The sequence below is a fragment of the Atractosteus spatula genome, chromosome 2, assembly GCF_055471065.1.
Source record: "Atractosteus spatula isolate fAtrSpa1 chromosome 2, fAtrSpa1.hap1, whole genome shotgun sequence".
In the NCBI taxonomy this organism is placed as follows: Eukaryota; Metazoa; Chordata; class Actinopteri; order Semionotiformes; family Lepisosteidae; genus Atractosteus; species Atractosteus spatula.
Genome location: NC_142707.1, coordinates 3,233,332 through 3,259,450, shown reverse-complemented (window position 1 = coordinate 3,259,450; position 26,119 = coordinate 3,233,332). Strand labels below are relative to the sequence as shown.

At 50.9% G+C, this 26,119-nt stretch overlaps 1 protein-coding gene across 1 annotated transcript; it reads left to right on the top strand.

The window, feature by feature from the left end:
* Positions 1-23,260, top strand: LOC148839008 (synaptophysin-like). The gene is made up of 7 exons (XM_088932341.1): positions 1-86; positions 1,668-1,733; positions 15,300-15,424; positions 16,306-16,504; positions 17,038-17,229; positions 17,763-18,095; positions 18,603-23,260. The coding sequence occupies exons 1-6, from the start codon at positions 69-71 to the stop codon at positions 18,075-18,077; spliced, it is 915 nt and encodes a 304-aa protein (XP_088788467.1). The 5' UTR covers positions 1-68; the 3' UTR covers positions 18,078-18,095; positions 18,603-23,260.
* The last annotated feature ends 2,859 nt before the right edge of the window (positions 23,261-26,119 follow it).

The following is a 26,119-nucleotide window of genomic DNA, read 5'->3' as shown; positions in this document are numbered from 1 at the left end:
TCCCCCTGCTGCCTCTCACTCCCTCCCTCCACTCTGCTGATCTCCTTATCTCCGAGAAAGCCGCAAAGATGGATATTGTGAACCAGGTAACGGCTCTCCCGAACCGATAGAGATGATTTATTTTAAAATGTCTTGTTTTTTTTTTTCCCCTCTCTGTTTTTAATTCTTCTTCCTTCTCCTCGCCGCTGCGATGATTCTTTATTTTTTTCGGAGCGGCGGTCCGGGGAGAAAAAGGAGAGGCTCGATTTCGGGAGCGCTCGGGCGGTCGGGGGACGGGCGATGCGGGCTGCGCTGCCTTGTTTGTGCGGCGCAGCTGAAATGCGGCTCCTCTGACGGAGCAGCCGGTCCCGCAGCAGCGTCCAGGGCGGAGAACATGAGAGGATGAAAACAGCCGCGACAGCGTTTAGCGCAAAAGGGCAAATCCGGATCTGGCGAGGGCTGCGGCTCCTCCAGTCGCGGGGAGTCCGGGGTGCGTGTTATTGTGCGCTACTGCTGCTCTGCGTGTCTTGCCCGGTGATGTAGCCCGGGTGCGCGTCTGTACCCCGGGGAGGGGGGGTAGGCGGTGGGTCCCGGGGCACAGACAGGCATTATTTAATATTCTTATTCAAATTATTATTCTATTATTTATTCCTTCCTGCTCGCTGGCCGTGACTCGGCGCTGCGTGTCCGTTTTCTCCTGGCCGGTCTGTTTTTTTTTTCATCTGTTTTCACCGCGGCTGTGTGAAGGGAGGGAGACCTCCGCCGGGGGGGGGGGGGGTGAGGAGAGAATACCCCCCAACACCCCCCCCCTCCCTCCATTACCCCACCCCACCTCCCCAGAAAAGGAGCACGCTCCCCGCGATGGGGCGGGTGGCAGGTGTGGGGACAAACACGCCACCCGCGGCGCCCGTCCCGTCGCGCATTCCCCAGCGCGAGCCGGCTGCGTCGGCGTCCCGTCAGCCCCGCGGGGCGGTGAGACGGCCGAGCCCGGCGGGGCAATTAAAAAAACTGACCCCCCCTACCCCCCACCCCCCACCTCCGACACCACCACCATCGCCTCACAGCCCCGCGGCTGCCGGAGCTCCAGGTGCAGTAGGGTGAAGGAGCTGGGGGAGGGGAGGGGGGGGGCATGTCGGTCCTCTCGGCGAAGAGGAAGCCGCCACCTGCCCGCGAGCCGCCGGCGCTCGCGCAGGTGCCGCCCCCACGCGCAGCCGAGGCCCGCTGCGGGGAGGCTCGCGCAGGAGATAGGGATGAAGACAGGGATGGAGACGGTGACGGGGACAGGGATGGAGACGGTGATGATGACTGTGATGGGGACAGGGACGGGGACAGTGATGGGGACAGGGATGGAGACGGTGATGATGACTGTGATGGGGACAGGGACGGGGACAGGGATGGAGACGGTGATGATGACTGTGATGGGGACAGGGACGGGGACAGTGATGGGGACAGGGATGGAGACAGGGATGATGACAGTGACGGGGACAGGGATGGGGACAGCACCGCTTCTCCTCCGCGGCCCGCCGGTCCGAGCCTGTCGGCTCTGCGGGAGCAGGGGCCCGGCACCGTTCCTGGACAAGATATTGTCCCCCGCATATTCCTCTTCTTCCTCCCATTAGTATTGTTATTCCCTTCCACCGCGGCCCTGGACGATCAGCGCGCTGACTCACCGGTTTGTTTTCTTGCAGCTGGTTGCCAGTGGGCAGTTCAAGATTGCCAAAGAGCCGCTGGGGTTTATCAAGATACTGGAATGGGTGAGTAGCTCTTGACTTAACCTCATATCCTCAACTCCTGAGAAGAACGGATGGATATTCATGGACAGGGGATATATGTACATATAGCCTTGCCCCCTTTCTATTGTAACGCAACGGGGCCCGTCGGGGGCTCGAACCCAGGACTCCCGCGTCACTCAGCAGGGACCCAGCCCTGTGGTCCTGCTATGACTGGGAAGGGCGGTGACGTCACCTGCTCTGGTAAGCCGGCTCTTACACAGTACCTGTCGGCCGTAAGCGTTACAGTATTATTAGCATTATTTTCATTGCTGCTGAAACCGGGGAAGCACGCGGGGGTTGTGTCCTTTCGCTCACATCTGGAGGTCACAGCGCGTGACGGTGACGCGGCCCGCGTTCGCGCGCGCGAGCCGTGGCAGCTGGAGGCGCTCGCTCCAGCTGCGCCGGAGCACCGCGCGCCCGCCGCTGCGGACACGGGCGAGGGAGAGTCCGCGCTGCTGCGCGGATGTGCTTTTAATTATATTTATATTCATTGGAAAAAAAAAAAAGAGTTTGCAATCAACCGTTATTCAAAATATGGTTACAGAATGAACGAAAAGTGAGTTACAAAAATACCGATCTTGTTTATTATAGTGGCTATTATGAGCCTGCTGCAACAAGCTCCGAGCGTATTGACAGAGCCGGATTTAGGATGTTCCCAGAATCGAGGTTCCGCTCCTCGCCGCCTCTCTGCTCCTGTTTCTACACTGGGGTGCCTCCCCCAGGACTAAGGAAAGGAGCGTTTTCGCAGAAGAAAGAAAATATGACGCTCTTCATTTCTGGGTCTTGCGCCAGAGGAAACGCACCTCTGCTCTCCGCGAAAGCGAGCCTCTTGTGCACGTTTAGCCAGCAAACCCCCGATATTGTACCGCCGCCTGGCCCGAGAACAGCATCCCTCTCGCGAGCGGATCACTCCCAGGGACTGAGAGGTCCCGATTCCTCGGCTCGGCCCCCTGCGGTAACGGAGAGAGAGCCATTCCGTTCTGGCTCCGCTCCACGTATTGTCAGTGTCCGCGGTCCGCCGGTGACGTCATGGCCGAGCGGAAGTGGGGCCAGAGGGGCGGGGCGATATCAGCGTTACACACCGGGTAGATTTATCAAGCGCTGTGTTATACATACTCCCTATGTGGTGCCAAGGTCTAGTCATTGCGCTAAATCAGCTTTCTGCAGCTTCGAAGACTCAATGAACAGAGATGTGGAAGGCATGTGAACTCTACTCATTGAGCAGCTGATTAAGGGTAATTATTCTAATCCCAGTGCGAAGGAAAACCTGGAGCTGCCTTCAGTCTGGACACCCCTCTGTTCAATTAAGTCCCTTTATATTTTTCAGTCTACATGTTCTCACCATTGCACCTGTTTCCAGCTCAAAATAGTCTCCCAGCACAACATCCGGACTTGAGGCATGCTGGAGTTCCACTACAATAACGCACAGATCGTTCGGTCATTAACATTTCCTGCAGTTATCGAGCAGAATTACTTTAGATCATGGACCACATGGCCTCTTCTCCTTCGGAAGGTTTCCTAAATGAAAAACAGACCCCAGAGATTTTGTAGCAGAGGGCTGGTGCGTCTGTCATCATTGTGGGTTCACCAGTGCTGGAGAAGGAAGGGCCTGGGGTGCAACACTTAATTTCTTCCTTCACTCCTTTCCTGGCAACAGAGCCTTTTCCTGCTGCAGTACTGGATCAGCCTGGTCCAGGGCTTTTACCATGCTGTCTCTTTTATAGGGATGTATACTCCCTAGGGATTGTATACATGATCGCAGGTCTGCATAAGGCTTGTATGCAGAGCCAGGATTCTCTACAGGGCTTGTATACAGAGTCAGGATTCTTTACAGTGTTTGTATACAGAGCCAGGATTCTCTATAGTGTTTGTGTACAGAATCAGGATTCTCTAGTGTTTGTATACAGAGCCAGGATTCTCTATAGTGTTTGTATACAGTCAGGGTTCTCTATAGTGTTTGTATACAAGGTCAGGATTCTCAGTATTCTCAGAGTCACAGGTCTCTGTAGGGCTTTTATATAGTAGCACGAGTCTCTATAGGGCCTGTGTCAGAGTCAGGCTTCTCTAAGAGGCTTGTATATAGCATCACAAGTATCTGTATAGTCTATAGCTATGTAGTCAGGGTTCTCTATGGGGCTTTTATATAGTATCACAAGTCTCTATAGGGTCTGTGTCAGAGTCAGAGGTCTCTATGGGGCTTTTGTATGGTACCATGAGTCTCAATAGGGTCTGCATGCAGAGTCAGGATTCTCTATGAGGCTTTATACAGTATCACAAGTCTCTGTAGGGTCTGTGTCAGAGTCAGGATTCTCTATGAGGCTTTATACAGTATCACAAGTCTCTGTAGGGTCTGTGTCAGAGTCAGGATTCTCTATGAGGCTTTATACAGTATCACAAGTCTCTGTAGGGTCTGTGTCAGAGTCAGGATTCTCTATGAGGCTTTATACAGTATCACAAGTCTCTATAGGGCCGGTGTCAGAGTCAGGATTCTCTATGAGGCTTTATACAGTATCACAAGTCTCTATAGGGCCGGTGTCAGAGTCAGGATTCTCTATGAGGCTTTATACAGTATCACAAGTCTCTATAGGGCCGGTGTCAGAGTCAGGATTCTCTATGAGGCTTTATACAGTATCACAAGTCTCTGTAGGGTCTGTGTCAGAGTCAGGATTCTCTATGAGGCTTTATACAGTATCACAAGTCTCTATAGGGCCGGTGTCAGAGCCAGGATTCTCTATGAGGCTTTATACAGTATCACAAGTCTCTATAGGGCCGGTGTCAGAGCCAGGATTCTCTATGAGGCTTTATACAGTATCACAAGTCTCTGTAGGGTCTGTGTCAGAGCCAGGATTCTCTATGAGGCTTTATACAGTATCACAAGTCTCTATAGGGCCGGTGTCAGAGCCAGGATTCTCTATGAGGCTTTATACAGTATCACAAGTCTCTGTAGGGTCTGTGTCAGAGTCAGGGTGCTGCAGTATATACAGTCAGAATATGCTTGAGTGTGTCCCAGGAGGGATTGTTCAGCTGTAGCTGGATGTACCTGGGTGTTTGCTCAGGTGGGCAGGCTGACAGGGACAGCGCGAGTACGGGCAGCCCGTGCGCATTCCTGCAGCTCCTTGTTCTTCTTCCTCTGCTCGAACCTGATGAATTATGCAGCGAAAGCCGCCGTTCAGCTGGCACCCAGCTCCGCGATGAGGAGGCTGCCACGCAGGGCGCGATGTGGCAGAGAGAGAGGCTCTGCACAGGGCAGCATTGTGCACAGGGCAGCTTCTCTGCTTGGAAACGAGAGTGTGGGCGCCTGGATGAAGAGAACAAGAAACGCATGGGGCATCTCTGGGGTTTTACCCTCCAGTGAGGGCAGAGACCAGAGGGGCATCTCCAGGGGTTCATCCTCCTGCGAGGGCAGCATGGTGTGATTCTCTCCTGAGCCCCCGGAGTCGGGCTCTGAAGGACAGGTTGACCAGCCCAACAGTCTCTTTTGGCTGCATCATCTCCTCAGAGGGAGCACTATGACATCATCTTCTTACTCAGACAGCACTGTGACATCAACTCTCCTCACTCAGACCACACTATGATATCACCTTCATATTGTGACTTCATCTTCAGACTCAGACAGCACTGTGATATAATCTTCTTACACAAACCACGCTGTGATATCATCTTACTTAGAGAGCACTGTGACATCACTTCTACTTACACAGTGCTAGACAGCACTGTGACATCACCTTCTTACACAGACCACACTGTGACATCACCTTCTTACTCAGACCACACTGTGACATCACCTTCTTACTCAGACAGCACTGTAATATCATCTTCTTACACAGAGAGCACCGTGAGATCACTTCTTCTTACACAGTGCTAGACAGCACTGTGACATCATCATCTCACTCAGACAGCACTGTGACATCATCTTCTCACTCAGACAGCACTGCCATCAGTGACTCATAACCCCTCCCATATCACTGCAGTGGGATGGCATCATCCAGGGCTGAGTCAGGGCCGAGACAGAGACAGCACAGATATGCAGCATGCCTGTGAACTCAGTGCTATGAACGAATGCAGCGGAATTAGTGGTGGCTACAGGTGGGGATTGCAAATAATTGTATACTTTAATACTTTAATAATTGTACATTGTAAATATTGTACACTGAAGTTTTGAGCAAATCTGTGAGGTAACTATGAGAAGTAACTAAACTCTTAATACTAACCAGGGCTTTTCAGCAGTTATGTCTTTACTGTCAGTAAGGCAGTGTTATTGTTCTGACCATCGTTGCACTGTACTGGTCTGCTGCTAATGTCTGGTTATTACTACTGTCAGTTCTAGAGCTACAGCTTCTGGTAAGAACATGGAAAAGTAGGGACGGATACATGTAAGAGGAGGCCATTCATCTTATTATTCCACACACCCACAACCCTTTGTGTAAAGAAGTTATGGAAGTTATTTATTGAAGTTTGGGAGAGTTAACAACAAGTTGATCACCCACCATCATTTACAAAACCCAGCTCTACAGTATATATATATACATACCGACTCAAACACATTCGTCTTCAGCCTCCCTGCTGTGCCCAGTCTCCACCCTGCGGCTGACCCTTGGCTCATGCTGTCTGACTGGGGTTCGAGTTGCCCGTTAACCGAGCGGGTTCAGCCATTCTTATCTGGCCAAGTACTCCTAACGTCCACAGAGCCTTCAGTTCTTGTATGTGGTTGTTTTCCCTAGTGAACACACTTTTAAATGCACCTCCATGTAGCTTCCTCCTGCGTCCTCCAGTTTGTGTTGGTCCTGATGAAGTCCAGTGGGTTGACTTTGTCTGTGTCTTTGAAGATATAAAATACTAGGGTTAAATCGCGTTCCCTCGTAGTTTTCTATGCTCAAGACTAAAGAGATTTAGATAATCAGGCTTTGTCAGTATATGAAATATCTTTAAACCTGAGGATGTACCTGTTTGCTCTTCTCTGAACAGGTTCCAGAGCAGCAGTATCTTTTTTTGTATGGTGTGGACCAAAACCGTACACACATTTATAAATGAGGCTTCACCAGTGCATAGTACAATTATAATATATCACCTGATTTAGTTTCTGTGCTATTGACTATATAGCTTAACATTCTGTTTGCCCTTTTAATCGAGTCTCCTCCTTGTTGGTTGAAAAGGTTATGTTATCCACACAAGTCATGTAAGTCTCATAGATCGCTAATTCAAGCTTAATGTTGCACAATTTCTGTTTTCTTGGTTGTGGTCGCGCTACCTGACAATGGTGTTACCACTTTGTAGTTTGATCTCATCAGGTCTCAGGAGCGCAGGCAGGCTGGGCCGGGTCAGTCCTGGGATAGGAGGCTTCTGATGAAACACCGGGTGGCTGCTGTAATTAGTTTTAATGTACCAGTAGGTGGTGCTCTTCCCTCTTACCAGACCAGTATCCCTGATTGGTAACATGGAGCATCGCTGTAGGGTGAGATGTTAAACTGAGGTTGTGTCTGCTTGGTTATTAAAGAACCCATGTCTGTATGTAACAGTAGGAGTATTAACTATACTGTCCTGACTGCTTAGCTATTAAAGAACCCATGACTCCTGTGTGCGGGAGTGCTCTTGGCCTGTCTTCATGTGCAGGAGTGCTCTTGGCCTGTCTTCATGTGCAGGAGTGTTCCTGGCCTGTCTCTGTGTGCAGGTGTGTTCCTGGCCTGTCTCTGTGTGCAGGAGTGCTATTAGCCTGTCTCTGTGTGCAGGTGTGCTATTGGCCTGTCTTCTTAAGCAGGTGTGTTCCTGGCCTGTCTCTGTGTGCAGGTGTGCTATTGGCCTGTCTTCCTGAGCAGGTGTGTTCCTGGCCTGTCTCTGCGTACAGGTGTGTTCCTGGCCTGTCTCTGTGTGCAGGTGTGTTCCTGGCCTGTCTCTGTGTGCAGGTGTGTTCCTGGCCTGTCTCTGTGTGCAGGTGTGTTCCTGGCCTGTCTTCCTGTGCAGGAATGTTCCTGGCCTGTCTCTGTGTGCAGGTGTGCTATTGGCCTGTCTTCCTGTGCAGGGGTGTTCCTGGCCTGTCTCTGTGTGCAGGTGTGTTTCTGGCCTGTCTCTGTGTGCAGGTGTGTTTCTGGCCTGCCTTTGTGTGCAGGTGTGTTTCTGGCCTGTCTTTGTGTGCAGGAGTGCTCTTGGCCTCTCTTTGTGTGCAGGAGTGCTCTTGGCCTGTCTCTGTGTACAGGTGTGCTATTGGCCTGTCTTCCTGAGCAGGAGTGTTCCTGGCCTGTCTCTGTGTGCAGGTGTGCTATTGGCCTGTCTCTGTGAGCAGGTGTGTTCCTGGCCTGTCTCTGTGTGCAGGTGTGCTATTGGCCTGTCTTCTTGAGCAGGTGTGTTCCTGGCCTGTCTTCCAGGCTGCTGCCTGCTGGTAACTACAGCTCACCTGTACAATCTCCTAGTGCGCTAAATGAAAACCTGCACAGTACCCTCTGTCAGCTCTTGTTCAGAACCCCACCCTGAGCCATCCTTGTTAATATCATCCGGCATCAGTGGTTTAATTAGTCTGAGTGATGAATGGTCTTTTGGCCTGCGGTGTGCGGTGTTTACACAGGGGTGTATTCCGCTGTTAACAAAGCAAAGAGTTTTGCCAGCCTCTCCACACACTGTGGCCCCGGATGCTGTTAACAGCCGGAGCCGGAGAACAGATCCCTCTCGCGCTTCCCTGACGCGGGCCAGGAGCTGACGGGCTTCAGAGCACCAGCTGGGTTTCCCAGCACACCTCTCGGGACAGACGGGAGGCTTCTCGACATTTTTAGGCAGAAGTGTTAGCGCGGAGAAGTCCCAGCGGGGCCAGCCAGCAGACAGAAGCGCGTCGGGCTCGGAGCCAGGGCTGGATGGCAGAGGGACGGGGTCCGTCTCTTCCTGGGCTGTGGCAAGGGCACTGCGGTGCTGGAGGGAGCCAGCTGGGCTTGAATTATTGAGCACTGCGGATCGGAGGCACGGGAGCTGCCCTTCCTCGGCACTCCTGCACCTGACAGGGATGATGAACCCCGTCATCACGCTGGGTGTGTAATATACACAAACAGCATACCAACTGCGAGTCTGCCAGCTGAGTTATTGGCTTTGGGGCTTTAAATGTTTGTTCCTGCCTTAATCCATCTTACTAATGGATGCATTTTTAATAGCTCGTTCTGACATGCTGTGGGGAGGCTGTAAATCTCCCGTCGCCTGCTCTGTACCTGCTCGGGGACAGATGGCTGGGGAGAGGCAGAGGCATTCGTAGGTGGGTAGGCCAATAGGATGCTGGACTGTGTGGGCAAGAGATAAAGATTTGTGCCTCAAAGTGCGTTTGAGTGAGTGCTTCAAAGCCCACCTTGTGTCCTTGTGTGACATTAGCAAGCGTGTGTGTGATATATTGAGTTTCAGACAGGCTCGTGTGCGCCTGTGTGTTCGTGGCCCGACTTCTGCTTCTCGGGTGACTCGCTGTCCGGTGTTGCTTCTGCCCCCTAGTGGCTGTACACAAGATGACCCCCCTCCTCCCCCCTGTCCTTTCAGACTTTTCTCTGTCCTTGGGGAATCCCTCCCCCCCCCCCCCCCCCCCAGTGAGAAGCACAGTGGAACCCCCCCAGAAGCATGTGTGGGCTGGCCTGAGTGTCGGCCTGTGTGTGTGTCCGTGGGGTGAGTGTGGAAAAGGGGATTAAGGAGCTTATTTCAGGGAAGAAAGGTGGAAGTGCGGGGGGGGGGGTGGACGGCAGCAGGTGAGGTTTTCCAGGATGATATTGGAGAAGGAAATGAATCAATGCTAACAAGCAGACTGATATTGCTGTCTGTCCTCTGTAGAGTTTCCATTAGTGCTTGATGTGTTTTTTTATTCTTTAGAGCTGCAATTTCATTATGGAGCCCCTCTGTGGAAACACAACAGTATTAATCCTCTTATAGCAAGAGGGCTATAGAATAGTACAGTAGAACAGTCCTGTTACAGTAGGGGCTACAGTCCCAGTACAGTAGACCAGTCTGTTACAATAGGAGCTACAGTCCCAGTACAGTAGAACAGTCCTGTTACAATAGGGGCTACAGTCCCAGTACAGTAGAACAGCCCTGTTACAATAGGAGCTACAGTCCCAGTACAGTAGAACAGTCCTGTTACAATAGGGGCTACAGTCCCAGTACAGTAGAACAGTCCTGTTACAATAGGGGCTACAGTCCCAGTACAGTGGAACAGTCCTGTTACAATAGGGGCTACAGTCCCAGTACAGTAGAACAGTCTTGTTACAATAGGGGCTACAGTCCCAGTACAGTAGAACAGTCCTGTTACATTAGGGGCTACAGTCCCAGTACAGTAGAACAGCCCTGTTACAATAGGAGCTACAGTCCCAGTACAGTAGAACAGCCCTGTTACAATAGGAGCTACAGTCCCAGTACAGTAGAACAGTCCTGTTACAATAGGGGCTACAGTCCCAGTACAGTAGAACAGTCCTGTTACAATAGGGGCTACAGTCCCAGTACAGTGGAACAGTCCTGTTACAATAGGGGCTACAGTCCCAGTACAGTAGAACAGTCTTGTTACAATAGGGGCTACAGTCCCAGTACAGCAGAACAGTCCTGTTACAATAGGGGCTACAGTCCCAGTACAGTAGAACAGCCCTGTTACAATAGGAGCTACAGTCCCAGTACAGTAGAACAGTCCTGTTACAATAGGGGCTACAGTCCCAGTACAGTAGAACAGCCCTGTTACAATAGGAGCTACAGTCCCAGTACAGTAGAACAGTTCTGTTACAATAGGAGCTACAGTCCCAGTATAGTAGAACAGTTCTGTTACAATAGGGGCTACAGTCCCAGTACAGTAGAACAGTCCTGTTACAATAGGAGCTACAGTCCCAGTACAGTAGAACAGTCCTGTTACAATAGGGGCTACAGTCCCAGTACAGCAGAACAGTCCTGTTACAATAGGAGCTACAGTCCCAGTCCAGTAGAATAGTCCTGTTACAATAGTCTGTGCTAGTGTGCGCAGCCCCTAGTCTTCTCTTTGTTACCAGCAAGAGGAGAGCAGGTATACACGCAGCCAGTGGATGTTTTTGTGAATCAAGGCACCCAGATTGGAAAACGAGGTCTCTCTAACGAACGGCAGCTCAGCAGTTTGAGCTGTAAGTTTGTGTGTGTATGTGTGTGTGTGTGTGTGTGTGTGAGAACGGGTGCGCTCTCCTGCTGCTGCAGCAGATGAAAGGCTGGCCAGCACAGTCTCGGGGCCAGACTGTCATCGCAGCTCAGGTACGGAACATCTCCGGTCTCCGTGGAAACCGTGATGTCAGCCTCCTCCACCGCCGCCGCGGCCCCACCTGCTTTCCTCGCTCAGGTTCCGTTGCCGTGGAAACCGGCCTGCGCAGCCTCCCTGTCTGCTCTCCAGCGTGCTGTGAATGAAGGTGGGGGTGGAGGGGTGGGGGGAGGAGGAGGCGGTGAGTCAGCCGCTCGCTGAATCACTGAATCACTCATTGTCTCAGAAAGTATTCTTGCTGGCAGCCTGTCGCAGCATTTATTCCAGTCTTGCTTCCCTTGTTTTTCCCCATCTCTAAAGGGCATGGTGCCACTCCCCTGTCTCTCTGCTGGTGAAGAATCTCTCCCCACTGGTGCGCTTGCACTGCAGGCTGAGCTCTGTAGTCCCATGGCTGCCGTGAGCTGGCTATGACCGGACGGCCGGGGAGTGGCCAGGCAGGTGGACTGGAGCTGGCAGGGGTGCCCTGAGTCTGCCACGCAGGGCAGACCAGGCGGTACAGCCCTGAAGCCCAGCTAACAGCAGCCTGGCGGTTCCGAACACATACAGGAAGAGACGGGCGGCGCTGAACACAATGAGCCCGGTGTCCGGGGAAAACCTGGGGACAACAGAGCTGCCCCTGACTCCCGTGTCCCGTCGGGACTGCAGCCCGCAGTGGCCTGGCTCGTGGGTCTCCTTTCCGAACGTGCCGAACCGTCCTGAGAGAGAGGGTCTTGCCTCTCCCCAAAGGGGCGACTTGTTGTGCAGCGGCAGGACACGAACAAACAAGACGCGTATCTGTGCGTAAAGGAGTCAACTGTTGGTCAAGGTTACGGCCGCAGGTATAAATGAGAAATTTGAACTTGTTTTGAACCTGGGAAAGCTGTATCTGCGCTCTGAGGGGAGTAATTGGAATTTCTTAAACACAGAGTGTGAAGGCTCCTCTAGGATGGAATGTGCTTTAGGCAAGACTGGGGCTGAAAGATCAGCGCCAGTGATCTGTCAGACAAGACTCCCCCAGTTTGTTCTTAGTCCTCAGATTCAGATCCAAAACCAGCAGATCAGGGCAAAAGATGAAGCAGATTTGCTGAAAGACTAATAAAACATGATCAACTGCAATTTATCAACCTTAAAATGCTTAAACGTTCTTAAGAAAAATAGATGCTGTTGCCCTTTTTTGAAAATCGAGCCTTTTTTGAGTCGAGATTTGCATTAAAATTTAGCTTCCAGTCCAGAACAGACCCTAAATACTTATATTCCTCAGCCATTTCAACGGATTCACTCCAGAAGCAGGTTTAAGGGGGGGAGCTGTCCTCACAGCTGCTGTCTGCAGGCAGAGAATCTGTGTTTAACACTCATATAGATTACAGGACAGCTCCGAGCGCCTGTAAGCACTGTGTGGTATTTGTAGTAAATATCCTATTTCTTCCTCATCTTGCCTGAAGTCCCACCTGCTGACTGGGCAGGTGACTGTCTCGTTACCCCAGGCGCTCTCTGTCCGTGGCGCATTGCATGGTGGGACAGGATAGGGGCAGCCGTGCCGGTTGGCCTGAATTTCCAGGTCACGTCTGTTTCTCGTGTCGGCTCTGCGATGGCATTCTGGGTACTGTGTTCCTGTCCTCCGTGTCTGGGCATTTTAACTTCCTTCTGCAGGAGGAGATTTTGAAACGGATCTCACACAGTTAGGTACAGAGCTAACAGGTGGAACTGGCAGACATTATGTTCCACTCCTTCTTTATTTCTCAGAATACCGCACACTCTGCAACTCCAAAGAGACGATTTTTTTCCTTCCACACGCATTTCATTATCGCCTCTCCTTCTCGGTGTCAAACATGAAAATTGCCTCTCATTTTTCTCTCCATATCTCTATACTATGCATTAATGATCAGCTCCTTAATGAGCTATGAGGGAGGAAGGCAGGGGAGTAGGTGTGGGTATATCTGTGTGACACTGTTGTGCGTTGTGTGTGTCTGCGCTGGACTGTGTGACACTGTCATGGGGCAGGTGGGTATATATCGAGACAGGAAGTGGGGTAGATGTGGGTATATCTGAAACAGGCAGATGTGCCAGGTGCTGTAGTCTGTTGTATCTGGCATGTAGTGCGTATGTGTACCAGGTGCTGTGTGTGTGTGTGTGTGTGTGTGTGTGTGTGTGTGTGTGTGTGTGTACCAGGTGCTGTAGTGTGTGTGTGCCTGGTGCTAATGTGTGTGTGTATGTACCAGGTGCTGTGGTGTATGTGCCTGGTGCTAATGTGTGTGTACCAGGTGCTGTTGTGTGTGTGTGTGTGTGTACCAGGTGCTGTAGTGTGTGTGTGCCTGGTGCTAATGTGTGTGTGTATGTACCAGGTGCTGTGGTGTGTGTGTGTGTCAGGTGCCGTGCTGTGTGTGTTTGCTGGGTGCCGTGCTGTGTGTGTGTGCCAAGTGCTGTTGTGTGTGTGTGCGTCAGGTGCTGTTATGTGTAGCTCTCTTCTCTTGGAGATGAAGGTTGTCTGACAGATGGTGCTCCAGTGAAATGGATTAATATCAGGATTCTCAGTTCAATCCGATCTGTGGCACAATGGTAAAAATAGCCTTCCTTAATCTGCAGTGCAGCATGTGTGTGTGATAGTGTGCTCTCAGGCTTTGTTTTTTATTTTTAAAAAAAGGGACAAGAGCATCAGTTTTTCTTTCTTGAATAATATAAAAATCAGGAGCAGTCAGGTCTCCTGTACCTCCGTTCCAGGAGTATTATTGTATGTGTGTGTTACAGTGGTTGAAAAGCCAGCAGTAACAGACAGCCTGTCCTCAATAAGAAACCGTTTGAGCAGGGAGCTGCGTCAGCATGCGTAGGCTGCTCAGGAACAGGTATAGACTGATTTAAAGGTAAAGGTGTCACACCTGGAGAAGGCTCCAAAGCCAAAACACAGTGTTTTTCTTCTCTTTGCCTTTACCTTTCAGAACAGAATGAAATGAACCTTAACCTTTCCTCAATAAGGAAAGATGATTTACAGTGACAGGGCACCCCCACACCACACTGGGGTGCACTGGGTGGTTCCCCAGAAAATGCACATAGGAAAGCTGTTTCACCCCAAGAACAGTGGGGTAGCCCTGACACTGTCAAGCCTGAGTCTGTGTCCTGACGAGGATTACAGCAGATCCACAGACCGGCAGTTTGGATCGGTACAGATCGCTTCCAACAGAATTAGCTTCACCATTTCATCGTAGACTTCGTTTGGGGTTTTGGGGGGTTCATTATCGGGAGGGGGTAGTTTAGATAAAAAAGGGGGGAACCCCCAGATAGAAACTAGCCTTGTGGGATGAAGACAGCCTCGGAAATATGATTAATAGGAATCTGCTCCCATAAACTCCCAATTAAACTCCCTGCTAACCTACAGAAACCCACCTGAAAGCCAGACCTGCCTCTGCCAGTCTGCTTTCTCCCCCCTCACCTCCACAGGAGCACATCTTTCAGGGCTTTTTGTACAATGATCTCCGGTAAATAGACAGCAGGATGAAACATCACGACCCAGAGCCTACACAGTTATGAGCTGGACGTCTGCTCCCTGTTCCCCTTGGGACAGCCCACAGAAAGAGGAACAGCAAGGACAGGAGACAGGAGATCTGTAGATTCGATGTTAATTGTATTTGTATTGCTTTGGCAGCACAGATTTATTCATTGGTCGTGCCAATAAAGCATCCTGAATTGAATTGAATAGGAGATACATATACACATGTGATGCCTAAGAATGGTTTCAGAACAAATGCTGTGATAAAGTGCTCCCCATTGTGACTCCCATTGCACAGCAGTCCGAGCAGTTCCGGGGTTTACTGCTGGCTGGCAGGCACCTGAACTCTAGTGAACAGCAGGGGCTGGGCAGTCCATGCTCGTCACTTTTTTCTGAACAGACAGGCGTGCGTGGTGGACCCAAGACCAAGCACAGACACACAGACGTTTTCTCTGCTTGGTCAGGCAGGGGTCTGCAAGAGCGTGCAGGGGTCAAGCCTGCAGTGGATCAATTGGTGTGCAGTGGGGGTCTGGTAGGCACCCCTGGCAGCCGTGTTACTTCGTAGAGAGTTAGTCTACGCTGTACAGAGCTGCTCTGTTCCATACAGGCTTGCTAATACAGCTGGGTAAGATTTCTGCAGACAGCTTCACCTCCAGTGCAGTCTGTTCTGCTGTGTTGAGAATGGCAGCACCGCGGTAGCCAGAGATAGTTGCTCCTTTTTCCTTCCCCAGGGGGAGGGGTGCTGGAGTGCCCCCTGCAGCCCCCCTGAAGAAGTGCACTGCCACACACCCGCCCATGCCACCCCTCGCTCGGGGCCAGAGCACCATGCCTGTGAGTAAACCCCCTCTATTCCCGCCCCCTCTGCCCCCAGGTGTTCGCCATCTTCGCGTTCGCCACGTGTGGCAGCTACTCGGGCGAGTTCAAGATGAGCGTGGAGTGCCAGGTGCGCAACGAGAGCGACCTGAGCATCGAGGTGGAGTTCGAGTATCCCTTCAGGTACACACCGCCCCCTGCTGGCAGGGCTGTGTCTCTGTGTGTGGCAGGCTGGGTGACTCTCGTTCTCTGTGTGTCTGTGCTGGAGTGTGTGACACTTGTTCTCTGTGTGTCTGTCTCTGTGTGACACTGTTGTTCTCTGTGTGTATCTGTCTCTGTGTCACACTGTCATTCTCTGTGTGTGTCTGTCTCTGTGTGACACTGTTGTTCTCTGTGTGTCTCTGTGTGACACTCATACTCTGTGTGTGTCTGTGCTGGAGTGTGTGACACTGTTGATCTCTCTGTGTGTCTGTCTCTGTATGACACTGTTGATCCCTGTGTGTGTCAGGCTGGGTGACTGTCATTCTGCGTGTGTCTGTGCTGGACTGTGTGACACAGTCGTTCTCTGTGTGTCTGTCTCTGTGACACAGTCGTTCTCTGCGTGTGTCTGTGCTGGACTGTGTGACTGTTGTTCTCTCTGTGTGGCACTCTTGTTCTGTGTGTGTCTCTCTCTGTGTGACACAGTCGTTCTCTCTGTGTGTCTGTCTCTGTGACACAGTCGTTCTCTGTGTGTGTCTGTGCTGGACTGTGTGACTGTTGTTCTCTCTGTGTGGCACTCTTGTTCTGTGTGTGTCTCTCTCTGTGTGACACAGTCGTTCTCTCTGTGTGTCTGTCTCTGTGACACAGTCGTTCTCTGTGTGTGTCTGTGCTGGACTGTGTGACACAGTCGTTCTCTGTGTGTCTGTCTCTGTGACACAGTCGTTCTCTGTGTGTGTCTGCTCTGGACAGTGTGACACTGTTGTTCCGTATTTCTGGAGATGATAACTCTCTCCTCTCCCTGTCCCTCTCTCACCCTGATCTATCCCTCCACCCCCATCTCTCTGCTGCCCCCCACTGCCCCCCAGGCTGCACCAGGTGTATTTCGACGCCCCCACCTGCAGTAAGGGTGGCACAGAGAGGCTGTTCCTGCTGGGCGATTACTCCTCCTCAGCACAGTTCTTCGTCACCATCGGAGTCTTCTCCTTCCTGTACTCGCTGGGGGCCCTCGTCGTCTACTTCTTCTTCCAGGAGCGCTACCGCGAGAACAACAAGGGGCCCATGATTGTGAGTCACTGCCTCCGATTGTCTGAGTCCTGCTCTTCCTGTGTCTCTTTCTCTTTCTCCCAGTGTCTCCCCGTGGATCCTAGTGTTTCTCTGCATCTCCCTGCATGTCCCAGCGTCTTCCTGTGTCTCCTAGCATCTTCCTGCGTTTCCCAGTGTCTCCCGGTGTCTCTCTGTAGCTATCTGCATCTCCCAGCGTCTCCCTGCGTCTCCCAGTGTCTCCCTGTGCCTCTCAGGCTGTGTCCCTCTCTTGGCCCTGCACTGTGTGGTCAGTGTGTTGTGTCCATCCTGTCCACCCTCTCTCAGGCTGTGTCCCTCTCTTGGCCCTGCCCTGTGTGGTCAGTGTGTTGTGTCCATCCTGTCCACCCTCTCTCAGGCTGTGTCCCTCTCTTGGCCCTGCACTGTGTGGTCAGTGTGTTGTGTCCACCCTCTCTCAGGCTGTGTCCCTCTCTCAGCCCTGTGCTGTGTAGTCAGTGTGTTGTGTCCACCCTCTCTCTGGCCCGTGTCCCCCGCTGACGCGTGTCCCTGTGTTGCAGGACTTCGTGGTGACGTGCGTGTTTGCGTTCATGTGGCTGGTGAGCTCGGCCGCCTGGGCCAAGGGGCTGTCGGACGTGAAGACGGCCACGGACCCCGAGCGGGTCATCACCCTGATCAAGGCGTGCGAAGAGCCGGGGAACCGCTGCAAGGAGGTGCACGAGCCCGTCACGTCTGGCCTCAACACCTCAGTGGTAAGACAGCGCCCTCCAGGGGCCGGGGCTCTGGGGTACACTGGCAGCACGGAGACTGGCTGACGCCCCGTCTTCTGCCCCTCCTTCCTCTGTCCCTCCCCTTCTCCCCTACCTTAATCCCCTCTGTCCTCCTCCTCTGTTCCCCTCTCCCATCCCCCTGTGCTCTCTCCCCCCCCCCTCTCTTCTCTCTCTCTCCTCTCCCTCTCTCCTCTCTCCTCTTTCTCTCCTCTCTCCCTCTCTTCTCTCTCTCTCCTCTCCCTCTCTCCTCTCTGCCCCTTCTCTTCTCTCCCCCCTCTCTCTCCCCTCTCTCTCTCCCCCCTCTCTCCCCTCTCTCTCCTCTCCCTCCCTCCTCCCTCTGTCTCCTCTCCCCCCTCTCTCTCTCTCTCCCCTCTCTCTCCTCTCCCTCCCCCCTCTCTCTCTCCCCTCTCTCTCTTCTCCCCTCTCCCCTCCTCCCCTCCCTCCTCTCTCTCTCCTCTCCCTCTCTCCCCCCTCTCTCTCTCCCCTCTCCCCCCTCTCTCTCTCTCTCCTCTCAGGTCTTCGGCTTCCTGAACCTCATCCTGTGGGCAGGGAACCTGTGGTTTGTGTTCAAGGAGACAGGCTGGAGTGCCCCCTTCATGCGCTACCCCCCACCCTCTCAGGAGAAGCAGCCCGCGCCCGAGTCCTTCAGCCAGCCGGGGGGTGGCTACGGCCAGGAGGGGGGCTACGGCCAGGCCGACCCCTACGCCAGCTCACAGGGGGGGTACCAGCCCGAGTACGGCCAGCAAGGGGGCTACAACCAAGGCGGCGACTACAGTCAGGGAGGGTACGGCCAGCCGGTGGCGCCCACCTCCTTCTCCAACCAGATGTGAGCGGAGAGCAGTGGGCTGGTGAGTGAGTCTCGTTCCGCAGCCCTTACAGGGGTTCATAACTCTGCACCCTGAACCTCGGGGGATAATACGTGCCGAAGCTAAAGAGACAAAGGCACAGCCATGTGTAAGATTGGTATAAGCACGTTTTTATTAGAATTGCCAATTCTTTTTGATGTGCCCTGAAAAAATTGGAAAAATTCGCCAATTGTCTTTTTCACATTTTCTAAGAGCTTTTCCTCTCCTCCCCCCTCCTCCCCTCTCTCCTCCCCTCTCTTTATCCTCCTCTCTCTCTCTCTCCTCTCCCCTCTCTTTCCCCTGTCTCTCCTCCCCTCTCTCTCTCCTCGTCTCCCCTCCTCTCTCTCCTCCCCTCTCTACTCTCTCTCCTCCCCTCTCCCCTCCTCCCCTCCCTCCTCTCTCTCTCCTACTCTCTCTCCCCTCCCTCCTCCCCTCCCTCTCTCCTCCCCTCTCCCCTCTCTCTCTCCTCCCCTCTCTCTCTCCTCCTCTCTCCCCCCTGTCTCTCTGCAGAAGGAGGGTGTAGCTTGATAGCAGAAGGCTGTATGTGAACTGAAGACCCCTCTGCGCTCCTGTCAGTCTGTCTGTCTGTTTGTCTGTCTGTCTGTGAGCAGAAAGGGGGGAGGAGGTTGGGTTGGAAAGGGGGGGGGCATTAAGGCACAATACGGGGTGGGGGGGCATTTAAAATCTCTCAATGTTCTATCCCTGTAACGTTCCTAAAGGTGATGAATTTCTATTTAACCGTGAAGGAAATGGGTGAACTACTACATAAATAAATGCATAACAGAACTTGAAAGCAACACAGAACCAAAACTGATCTAGTTTTAAAACAAAAAACCAACACAACAATAATAAACTTGAGAGAATGTAATTGTTTGTGATGTGTAAATATTAATATGAATACATATATATATATGAATATATGTTATTGAATTATTCTACTTCAGTAATGCTAGGAGATTAGCTAGTGATTAAAATAAAGACTCGGCCCACATCGGTAGTTACACAGCTGCAAGGTACTATTCTGATGTGAATTTTATTTGATTTTATTGTATTGCTTTCTTAAGTTCTATAGTTTTCTGTCTCCTTCCTCCTGCTTTTCCACGTTTCTATAATTGTTTTTTTAAGGAACAATTTTTGAATCAATGTTTTTTAAGTCTTAAAACAGACGCGCAGAGTTTTAAGATGCTCGGAGTGGAGAGAGAGAGGGGGGCGGGGAGGAGGACAGGGGTGGGTGAAGGAGGAGAGTGGGGCGCGGGCTGGGAGCAGATCCTTCTAGAATCCCCCTCGCCGTGGGGCTGGCCGACCGCAGGGCAGGCTCCCCAACACTCCCAGCTCTGACACTTTCACAAAACAAACCAAACTGCTCCTGTGTCTGAGCCCTCTGACACACACACACAACTGCACACAGAGAAGTTCTGGGTCTCTTTCCCTCACGCTGTCACACACCAACCGCAGTCACCTCAAGAATACCCCACATCCCCTTCACACCCGAGTCTCACCTGGGGTACTGCCACTGCTACCTGTATTACATGTACTTCCACAACCTATACATGACTGACTTAGAGACTTCTGAGGAAAAGCAGGTTGCTACTGTAAGTGGTGTTGGTGGCCCAGTAGGGGGAGCTCTTTGCTCTGCACCATTATTTCCAAACCAGTGCGCCAGTATGGTGACCAGGGACACAGGTAACGTCGTCTGGGTGAAGCTTTAAACTGAGGTCCTGACAACTTGGTGGTTGAAGATCCCTGTGGCCCTGTGTGTGGGGGTGGGGGTGTTAACCTCAGTCTCCTGGCTACCTCCCACTCTGAGTCTGAGCTCTCTGACCAGCCTGGCCTCCCTCACGTTCCCCCAGTTCAAGTGGTGCAGTTGTTTCTTACTCTTCTCACTGATCTGTGGGGCTGCTGGTGCAGAATGGCCGCTGTGTGTCTCCCAGATGGGGCTGCTGGTGCAGAATGGCCACTGTGTGTCTCCCAGGAGACACTTGGACCTACAAAGACCCACACTCACATACGCTTGAGCACACAAGGACACACACTCACAGACACTTGAACACACAAAGACACACACTCAGAGGCACTCAGACACACAAAGACACATACTGTAGGACACATTGACAAAATGTCTTAATAGCAGCAGTCAGGTACATTAGTCCTTCAGGCGGTTGTTATGATGGTGTCTGATCTCACCCTGTGTTCCCATGGTACTCTCCCACATGCAGTGTCAGACCACTCCTCCAGAGGGCAGTGTAGGGACAGGAGAGGCACCAGCTGAGCAAATTACACTTCACTGCTTTCTCATGCTAAATGGAGCCATACTTTTTATTGAATAAGCAGAGGAAAATAAAGCTACTTAATACGAATTATTAGTACAAACGTAAGAACAACTTACATTTGCTGTCCTTCCTCTCTGCAGAAAAGTCGCCTGACTATTGCATCTCTATCACTATGATTAAGTTTAGGTTTGCAGGTGTTTTGCGGCTCACCGCAGTTTTGTTTCTGAGCTCCCTCTGGCGGCAGGCTGGTGTAACTACAGGCGCCCTATTAAGCTCCACGCTCCAGTGAGGCGGTACCCCGGCATTGGTGCTGGCTCTGACTCCCTGGCACAGCGCCATCGACTCTCCTCCCCAGAAATATAAGCACGGACTTCACAGGTCAACAAACATGCCGGATCTCTTGGGTTAGCTAGTTTCCTTTCTTTGATTCTGTTATTTCTGAATGCAGTTGAGCAGTCAAAGTACAGCTGTGTGGAAATGGGGATGTCTTATTGGGGAGCTCAGGTGCTCTCTCTGCAGGGTGAAGCTGGGATGATCTGGACTAGCAGTCAGTCTGGAGCGAGACTCATTGCAGTCATCCGTAAGACTAGGGTTCCATATTACACTGGACATCCCAGATTTTCACTGCAGAAATAAGATGTCCCACATGAATCAGCATGGAGGACTTTAGTCCGGTCTGTGGCTGTGAGGTGTGACGCTGGCAGTCCTGGGCAGGACTGGTGTTGTGTACAGCTGTTCTGTCCAGTGGCCTGTATAAGAACAGGGATTGCAGGGCTGGTCAGTCTCAGGCTTTCTGTCCAGATGGACTCTGCAAGTACTGCTCCTTTAAAGAGACCTGGAACACCTGCAGACACGCTGACCGGTCCTCCAGGACCAGGACTGGACATCACTGCAGACACACTGACTGACCCTGCAGGACCAGGACTGGACATCACTGCAGACACACTGACCAGTCCTCCAGGACCAGGACTGGACATCACTGCAGACACACTGACTGACCCTGCAGGACCAGGACTGGACATCACTGCAGACACACTGACGGACCCTCCAGGACCAGGACTGGACATCACTGCAGACACACTGACTGATCCTTCAGGACCAGGACTGGACATCACTGCAGACACACTGACCGGTCCTCCAGGACCAGGACTGGACATCACTGCAGACACACTGACTGACCCTGCAGGACCAGGACTGGACATCACTGCAGACACACTGACCAGCCCTCTCTAGCATGAAGTAGGGGCGTAGATGAAACCATAATTATTACATTTCTCAGACGGGGAGATAACCTTACTCCAGAGTGCTAATACTTTCATCGGCAGCTGTTTGTTTTATAAATCAACACCTGAATAATTTGGGATCCATCAGTTTGCTGAGCCTGTTCTCTGTTCCCAGATTATTCCTGGAATACTGTTTATGCACAACTGATTCTGATTTAGCTTGGTTTCTGATCTCGTAAGATATTTCAGTTCCTCTGCTTATTTCTCATTTACCCGCATTTTATGATGTAACACTGTTATTCTTATGTCTCTTATTGTGTTTCTTGTTCTCCCCAGTGGTTGCACCACCATTATCTGCAGCAAATCTGTGAAATCGAGGCAACAAAAAATGTTAAAAATATTTTAAAATGACCAAGCTTGGGGACATTTGATTTGCTAAATGTGGTAACAGTGCTCCTGAGAGGAACAGGGTAAAATGAAGTATAATAGTGCAATACTGGGATGACAAGGAAAAAGTGAAACTCGGCTGCATTTTCTATGTACTATTTTTTTATTTCCGTTTTCGAAGTCTCCTGTGCAGGCTGAGAACCTTGTTTGTTAAAATTCTTCCCTGTCACCTGTTCAGAATAATATTTTGCCCTCAACACTACAAACACTGAAATCAGGACTCTGATCAGAGCTGAATTCACCAGCACACACACTGGGGACTCCTGATTGTACTAAAGATATGTGCCATCACAGTGACCCTGTCCTTTCACAATCCGGTCTGAATTTACCAGTGTGCACACACTGGGGGATTCCTGATTGTACTACACACATGGGTCATGCCATCACAGTGACCCTGTCCTTTCATGATCGGGGTTGAATTCACCAGCACACGCTCTGTGCTCACCTGCCTGAGCTGCCGTCTGGTCAGACCTGACCGCACTAATCTGTAAACACTGTATCTCAGCTGTTTGCACTGAATTCACCAGGACTGTGCCCGGTGCACTGCATAGTACAGCGATCCTCTGTGCCTGGTGCAGTACCTGGTAGGGTGCCCCTAGGACAGTCCTCTGTGTCCAGCACAGGGCACGGTAGGACGCCACTCTGTGCCCAGAGCATCATAAGATGCCACTATGTCCAGTACAGGGCACTATAGGACACCACTCTGTGCCCAGAGCATGGTAAGATGCCACTATGTCCAGCACGGGGCATGGTAGGACGCCACTCTGTGTCTCCTGCAGTGCACAGTCTCTTCTCATTTCTCACCACATCAGCAACAGAATAGAGGCCAGCAAGCCTAGACTGACTCTTTGTATGATCACTTGGAGCAGAGAGAAAGTGAGTTCTGTCCTGTTCGTTTTTGGAATCAAAACTCTCTGACTTATCATAATCTGTCTCTCCTCTTTCTACCTCTTCTGCTCCCTCTCTAGGTCTCCCTCTCTCTCTCTGTCTCTCTTCTAAAAATACGCTATATAAATACTCTAGTGTAAGTTGTAACTGGTGTGTCTGTGATTCGCGATGCCTCTCGGTTTGTGTTGTGTTACTGTGTATGATGTATATTTAATATTAACCTACTGGTAACGAAGCAGAAAAAAAATTCTGAGAAACTTACAAATTCTGTTCTGTTCTATATTCTGTGGACTCCGCGTGAAAAAAATAAATAAAATTGAAGTTATACTGAAGAGTTTAATACTCTGTGTCTTTCGCCTCATTTTTTTACTCGAATCTCAGTACCGCTCTGTAGGTCTGTGTTTCTCTCCGTCTCTGCTGATCAGCTGTATGTGTGAATTGGCAGAATGTGGTCCTCTTCTGTCAAATTGAAAGGCGAACATTAAAGGTGCAGATGTATTGGAACCATTCTAAACCACGTACACAAAAAAGGCGCCGTCCTTCGGATGAGACGTAAAACTGACGTCCCGACTCTCTGTGGTCATTAAAAATCCCAGGGCGTTTCTCGAAAAGAGTAGGGGTGTCACCCCGGCGTCCTGGCCAAATTTCCCCCTGTCCTTTACCAATCATGGCCTCCTAATAACCCCCCTCTCTGAACTGGCTTCATCACTCTGCTCTCCTCCCCACTGAGAGCTGGTGTGTGGGGAGAGGACTGGAGCATCATCCAGGTGGGGCTGCACACTGGTGGGGGTGGAGGGGATCCCCATTACCTGTAAAGCTCTTTGAGTGGAGTGTCCAGAAAAACGCTATATAAGTTTAAGCAATTATTTATTATCATTACTTCTTACAGTAAGTGCAGTTCTTAACTTGAGCAACAGAGGGCAATGTTCTTGCTTCCTGTAATGGTGATGTCACTCCGGGAGACAGCAGAACCCCAACAAGAATTTGCAGTGTTGTTACCTGAACAGGGTGCTGTGGTTTGGAGCCATAAGACCACTGTGCTTGTTAGTGCTTGCAAGGGTGTTAGAGCTGGGCCTGCAGGCGGTTAAGTTTCCCCTCTCACAGAGCCTGCCAGGGGCAACACACTAGCGCCCTCTCCAGGCACTGGACACTTTAACATTTCCTTATTACTAAGGCCCTTAACACGATAAAGTCAACAGGCAGCATAAGATGTTAATACATGTTGTCAATAGGCAGATTTTTATAATGGAACAAGTAATCGGTTTATTCCATGCTGAAAAGAGAAAACACAAAGTTTTGGCTGTGAAGCCCTCTCTTCGTTGCAGTCTACACCTGCTGATGCAGCTGCCCACCTGAAGATCTTTATCATATTTAGTATGTAGTAAAACAGGCATTTGCTTATTAGTAAGAATGATAAGAATTAGTAAACATCATTGTAAAACACAACTGTGCAATAACAAGATTTCATTTTGTTGATGATAATACAATTGCATTATATTTTTACCAGAAAAACCACCCACAATATATGTGCTTGTTAGTGACTTTGCACAAATCTTTATCTGTTCACAGGGCCAGGCCAAATATCTGTCACTCTCAGTCTGCCCTGACAATCCATTTGCAGCAGATCTGCTTCAGGCTGCAGTTTCCCTGTGTAACAGGAAGAACACTGACAGCCAGCCAGGCAATTCTTCCCCCCAGATCGAGCTGCTAACCTCCTTGTCCTTATCTGCTTCTGGACGAGGGGGCGTGGAAACCTTCTCTGAAGGAAGAGGAAAGTCCAAAGATGCCTGAAATAACAGACTGATAGTTCCTCAGTCCCAGTCACCACAGCCCATCCTGTGAGAGTCTGACACAGGGCTGGGATCACAGAGTCTTTACTGAGAGACCCGTCCTGTGAGAGTCTGACACAGGGCTGGGATCACAGAGTCTTTACTGAGAGACCCGTCCTGTGAGAGTCTGACACAGGGCTGGGATCACAGCTCTCTTTACTGAGAGACCCGTCCTGTGAGAGTCTGACATAGGGCTGGGATCACAGAGACTTTATTGAGAGACCCGTCCTGTGAGAGTCTGACACAGGGCTGGGATCACAGAGTCTTTACTGAGAGACCTGTCCTTTAAGAGCCTGACACACGACTGGTTACAAAATGGATGGATGTTTCTACGTGTGTACGATGTTTGGACGTGACTGTAGTTCAGAAAAACAACCACAAGAGGGAGACAGTTGTCAACAATCTCCATAGCGCTCTAACAGGTCCAGTGACAACAGCATCAGCACAGCAGGATGCAAGCATACACATTTCAACATTTTGAAAACACACACATTTCTGCACTCTTACAACCCTGCACACATTTAAATATTCGTACAACCAACATGATTTAAAATAGAACAGTCCCATTACAATAGGGGCTTCAGTCTCAGTACAGTAGAACAGCCCTGTTACAATAGGAGCTACAGTCCCAGTACAGTAGAACAGTCCTGTTACAGTACAATAGGAGCTACAGTACCAGTACAGTAGAACAGTCCTGTTACAGTAGGAACTAAAGTTAAGTAAAATGTCCATGTTTTACAATAGGCACAGTCTAGTAATCAACAAGTGGTAACAATGAATTACAGGAAGCTGGCTTATCTTAGATAAGGGAGTCGATTCACTGCACATTAAAGACTTGGCTGAGTCTTTCCTGGAAAAGTCTGAAAGCTGAAGGCAGTGGTGCCAGACGGGCAGACGCAGCTGACAGGGCAGCCAGACCTTGTGCCCCAGGACTGCCAGGCTGAGAGGGCTGTGGTGGTGGCTTAGGCATTAACCACGAGCAACCATCAGTGACAGAGGATAAACAGTACTGGAGTTCTGGGTGGGTTGTGACATACTGTGGAAGTGATATTTAACAGCTTTGCTTTTATGATGCAATTATATGATAAACTGTAGTGCTGGGTATTTATCAAAGCATAATTATTTTACAAGGCAGGGATGTAGAAACAATGTGTAGTGTTTTATGTCCTGTCATGCCCTGTAACAGTAACAGCAGCAGTGACTTTGAATGAGAATCACCTTCTGTCCTGACAGCAGGACTGTGTTGTGGACAGATGCTTTGTTCTGATGCAACAGGACACCGTTGAAGAAACCGAGTGTTTCTATATCTCCGCGGGGCGGAGTGGTGGCTCTGTGGCTAAGGATCTGCGCCTGCGCCTGTGCCTGGAAGG

What these genes read in the sequence shown, in the direction of transcription:
- LOC148839008 (XM_088932341.1), top strand. An exon ending in GAGTTCGAGTATCCCTTCAG is followed by an intron (nt 15,425 to 16,305) that starts GTACACACCGCC and finishes ACTGCCCCCCAG; the next exon opens with GCTGCACCAGGTGTATTTCG. An exon ending in ACAACAAGGGGCCCATGATT is followed by an intron (nt 16,505 to 17,037) that starts GTGAGTCACTGC and finishes CCTGTGTTGCAG; the next exon opens with GACTTCGTGGTGACGTGCGT.